Consider the following 19,333-nt stretch of genomic DNA (forward strand, 5'->3'; position numbering starts at 1 on the left):
GCTGAGACTTTCTGGTGTCTCAGTAACCAACTCAAATTACTCACTTGAATAGTTTTTCTGGGAGAAAGGAGAAACAGAAAGATTAGTGCAGAGGCCTGCATCTGACACCTTTACCAAGCTGCTTAAAAGGCGGAAGTAAAAAGAAGATAAACCTAAGAGGATCACAGCAAAGTCAGGAAACACTATAAAATGATAAATTATAAAAAGTCACACACCAGCAGCTTTCCCATATAATGCAAGTATTCCTAGCAGCTGCCTTAACCCTGTATCCTCAGCATGCCTTCTTCCTACTGCTAGCAAAGACCCAAAGACCAATTCCAACAAAATAAGGGCCAATTATTCAGTCTACCATCATTTTCAAAGCTGGCAACTGCACAGAAAATACTCTCAAGTTTTTAATCGATTGAACTTTTAAAAGGACAAAAGGTAGTAAAGCTATAAAGCATCAATATTAGATTGCTAACAGATGCTATCCAAATGGATGTTCAGAGAAACCAAAGACGTTGAATGTTCCAGGTACTGGCAGACAACGAGCTGTTCACAAGACAAATGACACCTTCACAGACAGAATGCAATAAATTAGAGACTCTGGTCATTGTAAAGCAGCATGTGTTTACTGTTATTGATAAGCAATAAATCACCTGCCCTCCAACAGTTCCTCCCTATAAATCACTTCCAGTGAAAGAAACAGATGGTTCCAGTGTGCAGCCATTCTTGAGCAGAGCTGGGAGAGGGACTGAGCTGTGCTGAGCCATGGCCACGTTAACTGCAGCTGTGCCATGGGGTGCAGGGGAGCAGCAGGAGCTGCAAGTCCCTGCACCTGAGATTCCAGCTGGACCGTGGCCGGGTGGTGCCAGGCTGAGCAGCAGCTGGTGCTCCAGAGGGCATCCTCAGTGCACCTCCCTGGCCTGGACTCCAGCCCACTGCCAGCCCTCCCTGCCTGGACCACGCACAAGCAGACTCTGATCTGCAGGCTGCTCTCTACCTGTAAAATACAGAATAAAAAGATATAAAAAATATACCATGGTCCTAGTGCTCTGGCAGCCTTGCTCTGAAAGAATTCAGCTTTCTATACACTTTTCAGCAACTCCAATTTCTTGCTATCACACCAATACCTACCTTGTCTAACTGGGAGGAAACAGATTCACGTTCATGTTTTCACTGCAAACAAACAGCCTCTTGTTCAGGCTAAACAAGCTGAAGACACCATTAGACCAACACACTTTCCTTTTTTGTTGGTAAAGATACCAGAAGTGGGTTTACTTATTTATTTATTTATTTTTAAAATCTGTTTCCAATGTAACATTTTGAACTACTAAGTAATAGCACAGAAATGAAGATGTGAATAATAACAGAATATCCCAGGTGAGATCAGCATAATGAATCACTGTCTCTAGTAAACAGAAAATTTTATTTTTCTTTACTACTTCAAGAAAAAATAATTACACCTTCACTCAGGGAAGAGGAAGGTTTGCTTTTATCTACGTTATTCTTGTCAAAAAAGAAAAATCTAAGCAGTAGCTGTTAAAAGCCCTGGCTAGAAGCTGCTTACAGACAGAGAAAATATCAGTTTCCTATCAAATAATTATAAATGGACATCCAGTTATTCAGCTATTTGAAGAAGACTGCAGTTGTGATACCAACTCCTGCAATTTAAGAGCTCCAAAAGATGGAAATATACTTTTAGAAATGGGACTTAATTAAATTTTAAGAGTTTCCTTGATTATTTGTTTCAACCACTTGTCAGACCACTGGCTTGGTGAGCCACCATCCAACTCCTGCAGCTTCCAGCTCCAAAGAGCCCTGGGCAGGACTCAGGGTAAGCAAACAGAACCAGAGGCCACAACAAGTGGTGTGCAGACAGTTCTGAAATGAAGATGTCTCATTTCAACACTGGTCTATTTTAAGGAGCACATTCCACAGAGAAGTCACACATGGACAGCAAATTGTGGCACTTTGGAAGCAGCAGGTCAAACAGCTGGGAAGAGGTCAATAGGTGGGGAAGAGCTGGGTGTGATCCCACAACTCCTGAAGCTCCTTCTCTGCCCATCCCTGACAGGCAGGTTGTGGAGACCAGAACTGTTGCTTCTATCTGGGGGCTCTGCCTGTGCAGCCCTGGAAGAAGCGGCAGCTGATGAGCTCGTGCATTCTTCCTCCCAATTAGAGGCAATTAACACCTCCTGCTCATCCTTCTTGATTTTGCCCTGGAAAAGTTTCCTAAGCCACAGCTCTATTGCTTGCAGGACAGCCCTCCCCAGCAGCAGAGAAACAGATGACACTGTGCACTGAGAAGTGATGAAGGCTGCTTTGGAATGCAGGGAAATCACAGCAATCTTTCCTGTCCAAAGAAATCCTCATCAGCAGCCAGTGAGACACTGCTCAGAGGGAGCTCAAAGGATGAGCTAAGCCAGAGAATGGCACTCACAGCATGGACACACAGAGCTGAAACACAGGCTCACTCCCAGCACACTGCAGGGGGGTGGCACTGTGACCAAAGGCCATGACAACTGTCACCTTCCACAGAAATCTGACAAACAGGCCACGTCTACTGCTTCCACTTCTGCACAGCCTGACATTCTCAAGGCTGTATGTTAGTTTTATTTTCCCAAGGAGAGAAGCTCTGCTCCAAAGTGTTTCTGCTTCAATGAGAGACCCTGTGAATGCAGATCCTCTCCATCAGCCAAGGAGAGAGAAGGATGGACCCATATCAGGGCTGTTGATAATTGCAGGAATGGGAAAGGTCTGACTCACCAAGACCTTGCAGATGCAAGCAAACCAGGGTTTTCTCAAAAGAAGCAGCACACTTAGGAAAGAGACATAAGCCTTGATTCTGGTTGTTATCTTCCTTCCCAGCAGGATGGAGATTGCCAGTGCAGAAAACCAGGGGTGCCAGCAGGGGAATGGCACTGCCTCCCTTCAACAGCCCAGCTGCCTCCTGCTGCTCTGCCAGGGCACAGAGAGCAGCTACAGAGCCAGGGAAGTGCCTGCACCAATGCAGCTCTCGACAGGCAGCCTTGCACAGGCAAGGAGTGGCTGGCAGATCCACAGGTGCTGGAGTCAAAGAAAACCTTGGAGCAAACAGCTCCAGTTCCATGGAGACTTGATGGCCTGCAGTACTCTTGCCCTAATCTCTGTCAGAAAGTTCATGTCCTACTTGACTTCACATCTAAAACAAGCTCACAGGATAGCAAAAATTCACTGATAAATGAAAAAAAAAAAAAAAAAAAAACCAAACCAAAAACTTAGAATTACAGCAAAACCTAAATTCAACACTACAGGTATTAAAAAAGCCCCACAGCCCCATCATCGTGGCAAAATTTGAGACTGACCAGGGCCCAACTGCCCCTGATTTTTGCCTGTGGAACCACACTCATGACATAAAACTGAGAAGGTTTCAGTGTTGTTAAAGCTCCCATAAGCCAGGAGTGGCTGGCACCTGCTAATTTGCTAACAAAACAGGCTTTCAATAAAAGGATTACTGATGTAATACCAAACATTCATGACTGGCTGATCCACAAATATGTGCTGCAATCGGTTTGGCAACACTGAGGGCCTTTCAAGCAGGGCCAGAATAAAAACAAGTGATTCTACTTTAACCACAAGTGATATTAGAACACTGATGTGCTCAGAGCAGTTAAAAGGCTTTTAAAATAGGAATAAGTAAAGGATTTGTTGTGTCTAAGGGCAGGAAACACTACACAACTAATTTTCCTATATGTTACAGTACTACTGAAAGGGTGAAGTGAAAAAAATGTAGGACATTGTCTAAACAAATCTTCTAGCATTATTAAGTCTGTGCAACAGCATGTGACTAATGTTCACTGGCAAAATTCAATGCAACTACAAAAATCCTGAGATCTGATTATGGCAATTAGGAATTATCCATACAATGCAGCCTGCCTATTATCAGCCTACCCCTGCAGCAATCTCTGCTAGAGTTTGTTATGTTCTTCCTAAAAGCAAGAATTTTTGCCCATAATTAGTATTTTTCTCCCCATGTTAAATAAATCATAATGTTGTTGAAAATATTGTTCGCAGTCAAACAGAGCTTAAAAGATCCTTGCTCAAACATGAGAGGGGATAAACATTAACAGCATCAAGCACTGACTAATCATTTAATAACAACTTCCACCTCAGAAATCCAAGGCTGGAAATACTTTTCTGGAAATGCTCTGGATTAGTGCCATCTCTGACCACAACCAGAACACAGCCAGAGCATCACATTTAGGAGGAATGGAGTTCATCACCTTTCAGAACAGGATCTCTGGGTTCTCAGCTCTGCAGTGGATGGGGTTGACTCAATCTAACCCTCATCTAATGTGACATTGTCATTGTGATATAAATAGTGTCTTATTTGCCTGCTTCAGAACAACAATGTTAGTCAAGAAAAGGTCAAATGGTTTTGCCACAGGCAAAATAGAGCAAAAATCTTTTGTAATTTAATATTGCTTTTTTTTTTTTTTTTTTCTGGGGAAGACAGGAGACTCCAGGTGCTAGTCACACAGGAAGGAAGGAGAGGAATACAGAAAAGAAGAGAAGGTATATATATTTATCTAGTCTGCAGTAGCAGAAAGCAATAATATTTCAATCATTTCTTAAGTCCCAGAGGAACAAAGATTTACCTGGCATCTCACTGATCTCATCTCTACTTGGAATGCTGCAAACTGTAGAAAAAGGCTGCTCAAACCTGCCTACTTTGGCAATGCAGAAGTTATAGCTGCAGGCAGGTCTAGGACAGGTGTACTGGATACAACTGATGAATGCCTTTTTCTTATTCCACAGTGCTTATTACATTGATGCTTTCAATTAATAAATCATTAATAAACATGACTTTTACCCACAGATAGTCATGAAATCAATCAATTTTTAGCCAAATGGGAAAAATACATGATTTTAAGTCTTTGACTACATTATACAATATGAGCTTGTACCAACCCTCAGATAAGGGCTATAGAAACACCCACATTATTTATTAAGGCTGCTTTCAAGCAATTTTCTCATCCTACAGGAAAAAAAAAAGTAGCTCTGTTCCAAAATTTACATGCAAGGCAGGCTGGTACATTCATACACAACTGAAAAAGAGAAACACAGAGCTGGGAAATGAAATTTCTACAAATTACTTCACAAAGGTGCCCCAAAGGCCGATTTATTGCTCACTTTTATTGCTTCCAGCACAGTGGGAATCTGTGAACATGGCAATACTGCAGTACTAATGGAAATCAGTAAACAGGGTCACACATGTCACAAGAGTTGCTTTTCATCCTCTAAAAATATTTGTGGGTCCTGCTTGCTGGAAAGGCAGCGACCTTTGCTTGTGTTGTCTGTGCTGGCTGGGGGTACCCTGCACCTACAGCTCCCAGGGTGCCCAGGGGAGTGCATCCCACTCAGGGGAAATACACTGCTAAACTTGTTATCAACCAAATCAGAAAGTAAAATAATTACAGCAAATTTTCCCCTGGGCCGTCCTCTGCAGACTACAAAAGACTCTGAAGATCCTCCGAAGCAGCCCATGTCTCCTGGGAAATGCCACTCATTAAAAACCAATTGTTTATCGTTCAATTAAGGTACAGCAGGAGGTGAATGAGATAAATGAAGTTTCTGACTCGACTGGAATCGTGTGCTGGGCCCAGGCCCTGTGAGACACAGGCAGCTTGAGGGTTATTTTTGCACAAAACACATTTATGCAGTGGCTTTATGCCTTGAGACCAAAGATAACAAAAATAACAAAGATAATAGTGCAAAGAGCTACGAGGGAGGGAATGCAGGAGGTCCCCTCAGCAATTCTTTGCAGCCTGAACAAGAAAATAAGAAAAGCAGGAGCAAAGGCAACAAAATAACAGCAGTAAATCTATACAATCTATAGAAAAAGAATGAAAAGCTCCAGCTGCTATTCCAGCCTTGAAGGGAGGCATCTCCTCGAGTCGTGAACAGCAGAGGGAATTTGCTTTGCACACTTTGGAGGTGAATATCTCCAGCTACTGCCAGAGTGACAACCTGAGCCACGGGCAGCACGAGCAGGCACTGGAAGGGCACACAGAGCAAAAAGTGCTCGCAGTGAAAGATCACTGCAGGAAAATGAGGGAACAACATTCAGCATCTTCTGCCTTTTTGAAATCAAACATGAAATTTTACATCCTCACACACACACACAAAAAAAATTATATCAAATTTATGAATAGGTCTTTCTTTGAACTTCTGAAAAGTTCCTGAAACTTTTGAGCACGTCAGCCTCGGGAAGGAAGAATGAAAACAAGGATTTGAAATGAGAAATGAAGACGAGCTTGATGTTTGTATAATAAAACAAAATCCAGAGCCAAAGCTTCAGAAAAACAAGGAAATTCAATAGTTCTAACACTGTTCTTTGTCACACACTAGACACTGAGGATTTGCATTTTCCAACTGCCATCTGGAATTATTTTTTTTAATTTTAAATGCATAATGGGGAAGTAAAGCAAGACAGCTTATACCTTCATGTCCTTAGGCTTTTTTGTTCCTTTGTTTGCTTTTAAACAAGGAACGTTTACAGATAATGACTGGCTATGATTACTGAGAAATACATAAAGAAAACGAGTTTTTCAAAATGCCCCATCCAAATGCATTAGCAATTAGAACCTCCTCAAGTTTCCATTAGTCTGTCAAAACAAGAAATAATCTCATGGCAGCTGACTAAAATTCTTAAAGATTGTCACATTGATTGAATTTCAAAGTATAGACTTACAAATTCGTAGTCTCCATCCTGTGGTACTTTCCAATCAGATGAATTTTTTGTCTGGCCAGAAACATTCTTCCCGAAGCTATTGATTTGATTCTCCTTCTCTTTCTGTTCAAAGTATTCAAGGAATGATGGTCTGGCTGGCTGCATTGTTTCATCCCTCCCTGGAAATATTAAAAATAAGAAAAAACCAGTTGTTTTGAAAAATACAGTTTCGGTTATACAGCCCTACATCATACCCAGAAGTAATTTAATTTTTTTAGCACACACTGAATCACACAGTACTGCTAAAGTATTTGCTAAAATACTATTTTTCAGCAGCTCTTCCATCATCAAACTGAGGGCACAGTGAGAAAGGTGGGGAAGGAAAGCTGAAAGCCCAGCACAGAAGTGATTACAGTGCTGGAGGCCTTGGCCTCTAGACCTGCAATCCATCCCTGCCAGCACACCCCAGGTGAACAACTTCCTTCATGCCCTGAAAGCCAGAACTGAACAGCTGCTGGCGAGACAGGCTGGGCTCTTCCATCCCAGCCAGGTTCCATGCACTGCAAAAGAAGCAAGCTTCAAAAATAAACAGTGCTGTTTCACAAGCAGAAACTCACCTTTACATTCGTGAACAGAACAGGACAAAAATGAGGCTTTCAAAGACCACAAACACCTTATAAATACCACAACATTTGCCTTGGGTAGAAGTGGTCAACTTTTCTATATCTTTTGGGTAGAAAGGCTTATTTAGCTTTCAAACTTGGCTTTTTTTTCTTTTTATAAATAGTCAGTAGGTGTTCAAGTTTACTGCCCTAGTTTTCTTAGTTCTTCTGAACCAACTTTCTTAGTAGAAGAAAGGCTTAGACTTAGACTCAAACAAGCCAGATATACACATTAACCATTCAATTGTAGGCTGTAATTAAGAAACTTGGGGTAATAAGAAATGGGAGGGCAGCTTCATTGGTAGGGTGATGACAGCACAATAAGGAAGTAAGTGATGAAATGTCAGAGGATGAAAATGCTAATTCCCTACACAGACAGCAAAAAAAAAAAAAAAAAGCCAAAACTGAAATTTAACCTCACAGCAAGTCAAGGTTATAAGGCTTCCAGCATATCTCCAAGGGAAGATTTCTTCAGTATGCAACCAGTCCAGCACCAGATGCTGCCCAGGCTCTGCACACTTAAACTGGGCTGTCCTGAGTTTCAGCACAGCTAATTCCTTAAGAGCCTCAGTCCAAACTAAGAGGCAGGCTTGCACAGCAAACGTGCTTTAACAGGGCTGCAACACGGGACCATGAGAGCTGCAGGCACAGCTAAAGGCTGCTCACAGCTCAATGCCACTGCACTGCTCCTGCTGATGAAATCACCAAAACCTGTGAGCAGCATGGCAGCAAGCACTGTAACCCACTAAATGGTTTTGTTCTGTAACACAAGGTTCTCTAGAATAAGTTACTCATACTTGAAACATATGTTTTAGGTGATGCAGAAACCACAATGTTCAGAAAGCAGGACCAGACCTGGAGTTAACAGAAAATGGCATCAGAACAGCCTAAATCTGGACTGCAGAAATAAGTTCAGTGCTGAATGCCATACGTTTGAAAGAAATATAAACTGCCAGGCAGCCAACCAATCAAGAGTTTAGAGCTTCAAACAAGCACACAGGGGATGTCCTGTGATGGGTTGGCAAGGTCTGTGTAATGCAGAGACTCTCCCACAAGAATCTGTACAGAAGGCAGGCTGTCACAAAACAGTCCTCTCTAAGGACATTCAGCAGCGCTTCCCTCTTGAAAAAATATTAGCTGCTCTGGAAACTCATTAAGATTTAATCACAGAATATTATTCTTGCATATAAAATTGCCACCCAGTAATCCAGAACTTCCCTGGCAGACTCTGAACCTCAGAAAAGTGGATGAAGTCCTTGGTCAGCTACAAGATACTCTAGGAAATCATTTGTTTATAGACGTGTTAAATACGGAACAAATTTCTACAAAGTATGAGAAATCTTGGCAGGATGTTTGGGTTGTGATACCGAGATAAGTGTGGTTCTGCACATCCCTAAATGTCATGATGCATTTTGAAAAAGCCCTGCATCATTCTGTCTCTCCAGGGCCAGCTAAAAGCTCAAGCATGAAGTGCTGATACGTTTGCAGCACTGGAGCAAAGACAAATTATTATACCCCTGGCAGTAGTTCCTCTTTTTTAAAAAACAAAACTAAAAAACTCATCATGCATAATTAGATCAAGAAAGACACCTTCAGACCAGCAGCGTGAAGGTCAGGTAGGGAACACGTCTGCAAAGTGGAGAACAGCTTTGCTGTTGGGAATAATTACTGAAATACAATCACAATCCAATTACTGCTGGGTGATAAAACATTTATTTAGAACGAAGTAAACACACCCCTTGTACTCTGCTGCAGCTCAGCCTGCTTGAAGCAGGAGGTAAGTTATTGTGGACAATCATGGCAATGTTTAACACCAACTAATTTTGTAGAAAGAGAGGAATTCATAACTAGCCAGGCTAATCTATACACAGCTCACTGACAGCCAGCCTGGGTCTCAATAATTCAGACTTCCTAGGGGGAAAAAAGGAGAAAATCTAAATCATGTTTGTATTCTGTTTTGAAGATTACTGTTTGCTGCAGAGGAGACTGTGAAAGCAAATGCTTCACTCCACTGACATTGGCTTATTCAGTTCTTGTCTATTTCCTTTCTAAAAACTGTTCACTCAAAACAGAGCTTAATTCAGGGTGCCATGATTAAAATAATCATGCTCATTTCCTCACATCTTGTGTTTTACCAAGGACTGCAGTATTTGCACTTGGCAGAAGGGATGTGCAGAGTCCCACCTCTCCAGTGTGCCCAGGTCCCACTGGATGCCATCCCTTCCCTCCAGCATGTCAACTGCACCACACAGCTCAGGGCTGTTGGTGACAAAAGGAAGAACAGGGAAAATTATGTACCTATAGAAGATTTTCTTGCTGCCCTTGATGTCCCTGCCATATCTAATTCTATCAAGGTTTTAGCTTTCCTAACCTGATCTCTCGCTGCTCGGACAATCTCTCTGTATTTCTCCCAGGCTATCTGTCCTTGCTTCCACTCTCTGTAGGCTTCCTTTTTGTGGCTGAGTTTGTCCAGGAGATCCCTGTTCATCCATGTAGGCTTCATGGCATTTTTGCCTGACTTCCCCATTTTGAGGATACATTGCTCCTGAGCTTGGAGGAAGTTAGCTTTGGCTATGAGCCAGCTTTTTGGGCCACTTTTCCCTCCACGGCTTTATTCCATGATACTCTACCAAGATTCCATGATACTCTACCAAGATTCCATGATACTCTACCAAGAGGCCAAAATCTGCTCTCCTGAAGCGCAGGGCAATGAACTTTCAGTGTGATCTCCTCTCTGTCCCAGTGAGAGGATGGGGGGAAATGAACTGCTGCAAAGGGTAACTTGGCTGGGCTGAACAAAAGGAAGGAAGTTTCACAGCAGGGATGGTTGTGCAACAGAATGGGACTGGAGTGACTTTGCAAGGCCTCCAGCAACCAGATTTGACTTTGCACTTGTCCCATTCCAGGGACAAGTGCACACAGGGAATCAGCCTGATGAGCACCAGAGCTCCCTGCCCACCCAAGTGCTTTTGTGGCACATGCTCTTCACACCCACCATCAGACACCTCTCACCCTGCAGCCACCTTAGGCCTTGCAAACACAAGCAACATTTAGTCACCAATTTAAGTACATTTAGTCATCAATTTTAGTACATTTAGTCATCAATTTTAGTACATTTCCATACATCAACATATAACACTGCATCTTAGTGCTGCTTTGTTTTTTAACTGATATAAAGCAGAGATTGCTGACAAAAAAATGGGGGGAAAAGAGATGGTAATATAAAAGGAGAAATAGCTGTGATGCAGATCTAAGATATCTGAAATTTTAGTTGCTGCTATGATCTCTGTAGGGGTGTGGATGCAGCAAGATGGACAGAAACATTCCCAGAGACAGAAAGACATTACAGCAAATCAATTATCATCCCAGCACAACTGAACTTCTTTTTGTCAATCTTAGCACTTAACAGCAGTGTCATCTTTCCAAAGATGACCTGCTATTAATTCAACACAAGAGTCACACCACTATATCTTTAAAATTTTGGTAACAGGCAGCCAAAGACAAAAATCGATCACTGCTATTTGCAGAAGCAGATGCTGCTGAAAGATGACACCGCACCGAACGCGTCCGTGCCAAAAAGCATTTAACTTCCTAATTTTATAGGGTTAGGCTAAAATATGAACATTTGACAGAAAGTGAGATCACAACTGTGGTAGAGAAGAGCCTTTTATGAGAAGGTCACCCCGTGGTGACAAGAAAGGCTTCACTGGTGCATCTATTTTGGAATCTAAAGAGTTGCTTCTAAGGATGAGCCATGAGAGCTCCCTGGAGCCATTAAAGGTCTATCATTTAGATATGCAGTCATCTTTTAGGAGCTGTATTAATTACACAAATGGAACACCACAGCTCTGCTGGGGCTGGTCCAACTGACTGCAGAATTGCAGGTTCAGAGTGGCTGTGCAGAGCAGGGAGGGCTGCTCAGAGCTCAGCCTGCATTCTATGAAGAGAAGAAGCCCTCCATAGAAAGCTCACAGCTGTTGGCTGGTTTTAAAGTCATGCTTAAAAAGTATAAAAACATCAGTACCATTGTGTCAGAGAACAGAAAAAGGTGTGAAACTAGTGGGTCCAAAGGTAGAGAATGCTCTAAGTTGTGCACAACAAATATCCCTGTAAATTTCTGTGTTCTCCTTCAGCACTGGAAAGCAATGTCCAACTGCACGTGGCAGTGTGCAGGCTGGGACAGTCCCTCTCCAAGCACAAACAGCCCAAAGACAACTGACAGGTACAGGCAGGGCTCTGCAAGAAGCCAGCACTCGGATCCTGTCCTCTGCCAGGCTACAGCAAGGGCCACTTGTAAGGAAAAAACTGAGCAACAGTCCACTCCTTTCCAAAAACTGTCACCTGTCTGAGTAGCTGAGGGAATGGAACAGGTCAGTCTTAGGGGCTGACTGCAGCATACAAAACACCTCACATGAAGCAAAAGATGACAAAGCAGGTGTGGAGAGCCTCCAAGTCATTTGCATTTCCATATGATGCTGCAGAGAAAGCAGAATGATAAAGAAGAAACAGCCCAGTCAGTCAAACCAGCAAGAGATTTACTTTTCATACCCAGCAGTAAAGAATATCCATGAAACCTGATCACTTGCTATCATCTCACCCCAGAAATCAAGACTCATTTCATTGATTTTGCCAAATTAGCTCTCACAATTGAAAATTTTCAGAAGCTTACAAGCTTCAAAGGATGCTTTCAAAAAGAAAGGGAGATTTACAGAGACCTTCTGTCTATGTGAACAAGCTTGCTGAAATGAAAATTTCTCCTTTTCTCTGAAATTAATCTTCTCTACTCAAACTTGACATCAGAAGAATCCTTGTTTTATTATTCTTTCCTCTTGAAAGGGATTGCTAAGGTCTACCTGGGGTGAATATTCTGGAGTTACAAGGCTTGTCATGAGAGGGAGAGTAAGATAACATCAGGAACACATTTTGTGTGCACTTTACTCAAGGCAGTTTACACAGTTAATAATCAAATACCTGTTCTTGAAGTCACAATGATCAGATTTCCTCCCTATACCACAAAAATTGGAGCTGGAGTTATGGCTGGGCATAGTCAGGAGAGAATGCTACAAATTAATTTACAGTGAAGCTGACATAAATCAGCAACAATGATCAATTACTACATTAGTGATTTCCAACTAAAACATGATCCTTGGTATATGTATGTGCATTTGACAAAAATTCAGAGGCTGCAACCTCTACTAAGCCTTAGTCCTTACTAGTCTCAGTAAGCTGCTGCTTTATATTCAATTATGTAACTTTAAGACTGAAAATACTTACTTAGGATGCACAAAAAAGTGCCTGATGGCCATGTGTAAGCAACACTTTATTAATATTAAATTTCAAATGGAACTGCAGTTTTCTTTGCTTTGGGCTATTTTTTTAGAGATCACAGATGAACTTCAGCAGCTGGACAGCATAATTTGTACAGTCTGAAGAGGACTGAGTCATTTTAAGCATCAGAGCAGAGAGATGTCAAATTACTGAACCTTAGCAAAAATTGCTTCATCGTTAATAAGTTCATCCCATGGCAAGAGGAGCTGAAATTTCCTTGCATTAAAAGCAGAACATGTGACACTTTTTATCTCTTTATGAGGACAAGTCTCCCCATAATTATGGCCTAACTCAAATTAAATCAAACCAAAACACTCCCAACAGGTTCTGCTATTAATAAGAAACTCCTAAATGGACATAAAAATCAACCTAAATCTCTTAATGAATAAGGTGTGAAAGACATCTAAGGAGAAGAGCACCAACACTTACCCAAAGCTGTAACATCTATAGTGAGAACCCTTCCAAAAATAGGGGAGGAAATCCTCACAGTAATTTAAGGTGCTTAAGGTCAGGTTACCTCCTTTTATATCTCCTCTGCTTTAAATCTCAGACATGATTATAAATATAGAGCAGCTTTCTTCCTCCATCACAGATTTTCAGTGGCCACCTCACGTCTTTCACCTCATTAGCTTGAATTGCTAATTTGGTCCAGCAACCACGGCACGTGACAGGCAGCGAGATGTGAAGGTGCATCCAGAAAGAAGTGAACATTTCCTATTCTGCATCCTCTGGCTCAGCTCCTCATAAATCTTAATGAGAAACAACCTCATCAGCAGGGATGTAGTCTTCACATCCAGCACCTGTGGGTAACAGCTCAGGCTCCCCAGATGGCACAGAACCAAGTAAGCACTTCCTAACTCCCTTTCTATTCATAAGCCAGAAACTCATTTGCTTATCTAGAGAGAACAGAAAACAACATTGCAATGAACAATTTTTTCCACTGAAGCTTGAAAATCTGCTGGTAGAAACAAATTTGGTTTTGAACTTCTGCAATGAAGGAATTTAAGAGTTGACACTTTTCCTTATTCTTATGCTTAGGAGTAAGGCTTTCTCCAGGATTTATTTTGATCCACCAGGAAGTGAGTTTATTCTTAGAAGAGACAGGTAGGCTCCAGTTTGCCTGGATGTGCAAATGCACAAACGTGCATGGGACAGAGATGTACTTGCTAAGTAATTTACTACTATTCTGTCTCTTGGCTGAGTCTCCTGAAGCACACTGCTTCCTGCACAGTGCTCAGGGCCCTGTTAATCACATCTCCCATCTTCTCCAAGAAAAATTCTTCTGTCCAGAAAAAAAAAAAAATCCCTACTTTCTATCCCCCACCCTACTAGATACAGGAGTGTTCAATAATAAACTGTTAAAACCAGCAAAAATAGCTCTGTTGAACACATACATCCTTTCTCCAATTTTAGTATCTGTGACAAGATAAACAGATAATTAACTTTGTCTTAGCAATGAAGCTTTGTCAAATGTGCAGGACAACCAAAGGTAGACAAGCATCCCCTCGGATCCTGGATCAACTTCCCTTCATTCTCCAGCCTGCACAGAGCCAGTATTTCAATTGCTAGGGCCAGTGTTTAAAAAGAAAAACAAAACACACAACAAAAACATCACAACAAAATGCCAGCACACACAACACCTCCCATCCCTCAGAAATGCTGTCTGCATGTTCATGCAGCTTAATACTCTTAAGCAAATTTTGCTGGCCACTGCTTATGTCAAGCTTGCCAGCAAGGCTGCTATTAAAAGTCAGAAGGCAACAGGAACATTTCTCTGTGCAGATTTGTATTCTCCACACCCCAAGAGTGGCAGTAGGATGATTCTTACAGTTCGAGAACAATTTAATCAATGTAGGAGTTTGTATAAGCAGCATGTTATTTAAATGCATTATAATGCTGGGAGTGTTTTATGGTTCAATTATGACTAAATGGATCAATTTGCTTTAAACACAGAACTGCACCACTGGACATTAATAACACTAAGTAGTGGGAAGCTGCTGCAAAGAGGTATTGCTGTCCACGGAGAAAACCAGAGGCAAACTAAGAACCTTTGGCCAGTATCTTTGACGCACACATGATGTAAATCCTGACAAGACGTGGAGTTATTCTCCATGGTAGCTGCACGAGCAATTTGGATAACGTGCCACTGCACTTTTCTGCACAACTAATGACATTATCATCTATGGCTACCTCAGCTATACACCAGTAATACTTTAGTCAATTACAATATTAATGCAATCACATAATCCTTCTGCCACCCATTCTCATTCTGCTGCTCACATTGCAGGTTTTACAGTCATTGCTTTATGTGAAAAATCTCAGGTTAATTCATGGGGAAAAAACGTTTCCTGAGTCTTGGCAGAAACATTTCCCTGGCTTAGGTTTAAGTGTCACCCACTGGATGTCTCACACAGCCACCACGATGACAAGCTTACTCTGAATCATTTGTCAAATAGGAAATTGCCAAGTTTGCATCTTAGCTCATTTAATTTGCTAATGAAGCCCAATTCCCCCTCAAAAGGGGAAATACTTTTTTTAAATGACACAACCATGCTTAGCAGTGTGGGTATGGTGAAAGCAAAACAAAACCCAAGCCACCTCAAACTGTGTAAGAATGAAGCCTGGATTTTATTTTTTTTTTTCTTTTTTTTTGAGCATTTACAAACTCTAAAGAATTTTTACCAGCACATTACATTATCAAGGTAGAGACAACAGTGTTATTAAAGCTTCTGGTCTACCTCTGCAGCAGATACTGTACTGAATGTGTGCCACATGAACAGAACCCCCACACCACAACAAACCCTCTCTCCAGATTCCTCATTCATCTCAACCCAAACACCAGACAGCCCAACTCACACTACTGCTGGCAGTTCTGCATTCTCCAATATAATTCACCAATTATTTCATGCTTAAACAAGCAAGATGTACTTTAACAGAGAAAATAGGGTAGTACTAGACAAACTAGATCCAATTTCACTTGGATCTGATCGTATTGCAGTGTTCAAGGAAGTCAGCATTATTATAAAATTACGTTCCACTCTTTAAATCAAAGGGACAAATTCATGCCAAGATTCCAGTATCTAAACAAGTACAGCAAGTAAAGCAGAAAAAGGAAGAGTAAAAGCATAAAGAGTAAAAAATGCTTCAGTGTTTACTAGCACTATATATTCTCTCATAGAAAAATTTAAAAAGGACATTTCCAGACATATTAACAGCTCAGAAGTTATTCCAGCTCTCAAGCACAATGGAAATGTCTGCTATTAGAAATCATTGCTCGTCTATAGCTCTCCAGTTTTCCTGGAATAGTTTAACTGCAATCCATAAGAAATCTTTCAGCAATCGATTTAGAAGTAAAATGTGTTGCAGCACAATTTAGGATCTGCAGTCTCAGGCAATCACTTGAGTGCTTTCAGAATGTGTAACTGAATGGCACAGTGACATTTTAAATCATGCCTGACTATTTATATTGAGTGCCCAGAATAAAGCCAAGCAAATGAAAGAATTTAAACAAACACAATTACAGCTCAATTGACTGCAAAACAAAACTTCCCCTACAATATAAAATACTGGAATTTAATATTCCTATGAGCTAAGAAGTCACAAACTGATTTATGCAAGAACCACTTTCAAGTCTACTGAAAGTTGTTTGCACTTTCAAGGCTATTGGAAGTTGTTTGTTAGAGATTTCTAAGACAATCCTATCTATAAAACACTGAAATACAACACTTTACACACTTTTTACATTAAAAAGAAATACAACCAAACAAAAAAACTAGTTAAGACACAGATTTATTTTTTTTAATTAGAAAGAAGGGCTAGAACACAACTTCAGAAACCTGCAGGACACCCAGGGAAGCTATAATGCCATGTAAAAAAAACAAACCAGAAGATTTTTATTGACTTAAAAATAGGTTCTATTGTGAGTCATAAGACAAACTGCCAAAAAAAAATATAGGTGTCTTTAAAAATATGATTCAATGAAGCTCCTTAAAGTCAGTTGTTCTCAAACAGCATTATTATATTTATATGTAAGATTACAAAAAAGCACTTTCTCCAGAGGGTTCTGCAGCAGGCTGATGAGCTTTAGGGCTAAATGCATTTAACTGAATGTTATGAATATGTAAATGGCAAGCTGAAAAATGGAGCTGCAGGGAATTCTCACAAAGGGCAAGCTGCTCAGAGACACTGCCTTGCAACCCCAAAACAAACTGAGAACTGCTCCGTGCAGCAGCCAGCATTTCAGAGTTACACCACCAATGGAGGAGAAAAGGGTGTAAAGATAAGGTTATCATTCTCATTAACATCAGATTTGCTGGAATGAAGCTACAAGCAAGCAAAATGCAGAATAACCTGCAGCAGAGAAGGCTCACTAGGCATCACTGTGTGAAGCACGGGCATGGAAGTGGTCCCTGTGCCAGCCACCACCTCCAGGACCTCCAAACGCCTCCAGAGCTGCTGCAGCACCTCTGCCACACACCTGGCTGTGAACACCCTGCAAGCAGCAGCTGAGGAGCAGGGAGTTTACAAGGAGCCTGAAGTCTAAGGAGGGTTTAAAATAAAAACTCCACTTTCCAGTCACGGAGCTCTGGAGGTGTCAGAGCTTGTTGTGGAGCTCCCTCTTGAGGGTAGAGGCTGCCCTGTGGAAAAGGCATCGCTGCATCACTGCTCAAAACCTGAGCATGTCCTTGCTAAAGAGATACTATCAAAGGCATCCCCTCGAGCCTCTGAACACCACACACAGCACTAGGTGCTTTTGAGTTACAAGCACTGCAGCATTAAAAAGATACCGAGAAGATAAGCACATGTCAAACACTGAAGATAAAACTCTAGAGGTGCTTCACTTACACAGTGCTGGCAGTGCAGGAGCACCAGACAGCAAAACCTCTGATACTGTGAGCCATGAAATGGAACAATACATGCTGATGATGAGAAACTATCAGTGCTGTCTGTTAGTAAAGAAACTGCAGCTTCACCAGGTTTATTTAGTACTGCTGAAATGTCCCTTTCTTTGGATGAGATTTTTGCTGCTCTAAGCCTCCATCCATCTCCTTGCTAGACCAACCTTGTTCCACCACACCACTGTCTTTGCTGCCCCAAGCTGCTACATGGACTGACACCTCTGGCTTTTAATGTGCTGAATCATGTTTATCAAAATTTGGAAAAATCTTTAAAGGGATTCTGCTGAAATCTCCCTCTCAAACCCAGCATTGTTTCACCAACTTCAAAGGGCCCTGACAGAAAAGAAGCTTTCAGCACAGAAATTCCTGAGGAAAGGATTTTTCCAAACTCCTGTGAAGAACAGCTAAAGGCTCAATATCAGATGGCCAAGGAAGTCTTTGGAAGCAGTGCCAGAGCCAAAAGAACAAGCCTTGCATGTGATGATCATACTTGAGTACAGCTAAGCCCTCAGTCAGCACTTTCTCCAGTCCTTGAGCAAACAAGCATCCAGGCTGGCCAGTTGAGTCATCCCTGACTACCTCTGCCTCAGGATGGGAGGTTAACAAACCAGTGGGAATGGATTTCTATGAGAATCCATAATTCAGAAAAGATTCCTTTTCTTGTAGTCATGCTTTTCTGGGAAGGCTCTCCCTGCCATTTCTTTAATCAAAGAATCATTTTCAACCCTTTTCCAGCTCAAGCTGTAAGGTCTTCCACAGACTATCAAGTCACATAATTTTAAATCTTACATCCTCTGACAAGGCTTGTGGCTTTAGTAAGCTCTCCTGTTTTAGGGCAGCATGGATTTCAACTCGAGTGTCTGAAACAGCAACACAGCTCACTGGGCTGTCCTCAGTGACTGCAGGAACACTAAAGCAGCACACCACTCCAGAGAGATGCCAACCCCTCCCACTGTGTGTCCTGCCATGATGATATTTGTCATTTCATAAATCTGTCTCTTCACTGAATGCAACACTCCTAAAACAGACTTAACTGCTTTCAGAGGCCAGGTTACAGCCACATCATCATCTAAAGCAACACACATTTTGTGATTAACCCCTTGTTAGAGTCCCCCTGTACATTCTGTGAAAAATACAAAACCAGCAATATAGAACTGACAAAAAAAACATCCCAAATTACTAGCTAGAATCAGATCTTACTTGATTATACAAAAGCTTGTGGAAATTGTGCACTTCAGCATACAAAGCATGGCTTGAAACTTGGACCTAGAAAGGCTTCTTCAGAGGGCACTGACCTAAGTGTTTTGGCTGCCTACAACCAAAAGACACAATAATCTACCAAAAATATCAAAGCAGGTTGAGAATACATATCACAGCCCACATGAAGCTTTAAGTAATATTCTAGAAGTCAGAGATGTTTCCTTACTTTTCATGGTGCCCTCCTCCTCTTCCTCCTCGGTGTTGATGACCATTGTGCCCAGCTGGGACTCCAGGGTGCCATCGTGTTCTATCATGGTGTTGGCTCCATCACTCATGGTGCTCACAGCTCTGATTGTGCCAGTTTCATCTCCACTCGCCCTCACCATGGTACCCGAATCCGTCTCATCCTCCTCCTGTTCAAACATGCCACAAACAGAGATTTTACTGATGGTGGTGAAGTGCCATGAAGAATGATTGTATTTAAGGACACTGGCAAGTCACAGTAATTCAGAGGTTTTTACAGACACACACGGAAACGATGTTTGGTT

At 41.6% G+C, this 19,333-nt stretch overlaps 1 protein-coding gene across 2 annotated transcripts in view; it reads right to left on the reverse strand.

Moving 5' to 3' along the window:
• STK4 (serine/threonine kinase 4) overlaps window positions 1–19,333 on the reverse strand; it is a 45,748-nt gene that overhangs the window by 15,938 nt on the left and 10,477 nt on the right. For both annotated transcript variants that reach the window (XM_053993057.1, XM_053993058.1), the window contains exons 9-10: window positions 19,012–19,198; window positions 6,719–6,876 (exon numbers count right to left, since the gene is read on the reverse strand). In XM_053993057.1, coding sequence (XP_053849032.1) covers window positions 6,719–6,876; window positions 19,012–19,198 — 345 coding nt within the window. The remainder of the gene's footprint in view (window positions 1–6,718; window positions 6,877–19,011; window positions 19,199–19,333) is intronic.

The sequence above is a fragment of the Vidua macroura genome, chromosome 17 (genome assembly GCF_024509145.1).
Source record: "Vidua macroura isolate BioBank_ID:100142 chromosome 17, ASM2450914v1, whole genome shotgun sequence".
In the NCBI taxonomy this organism is placed as follows: domain Eukaryota; kingdom Metazoa; phylum Chordata; class Aves; order Passeriformes; family Viduidae; genus Vidua; species Vidua macroura.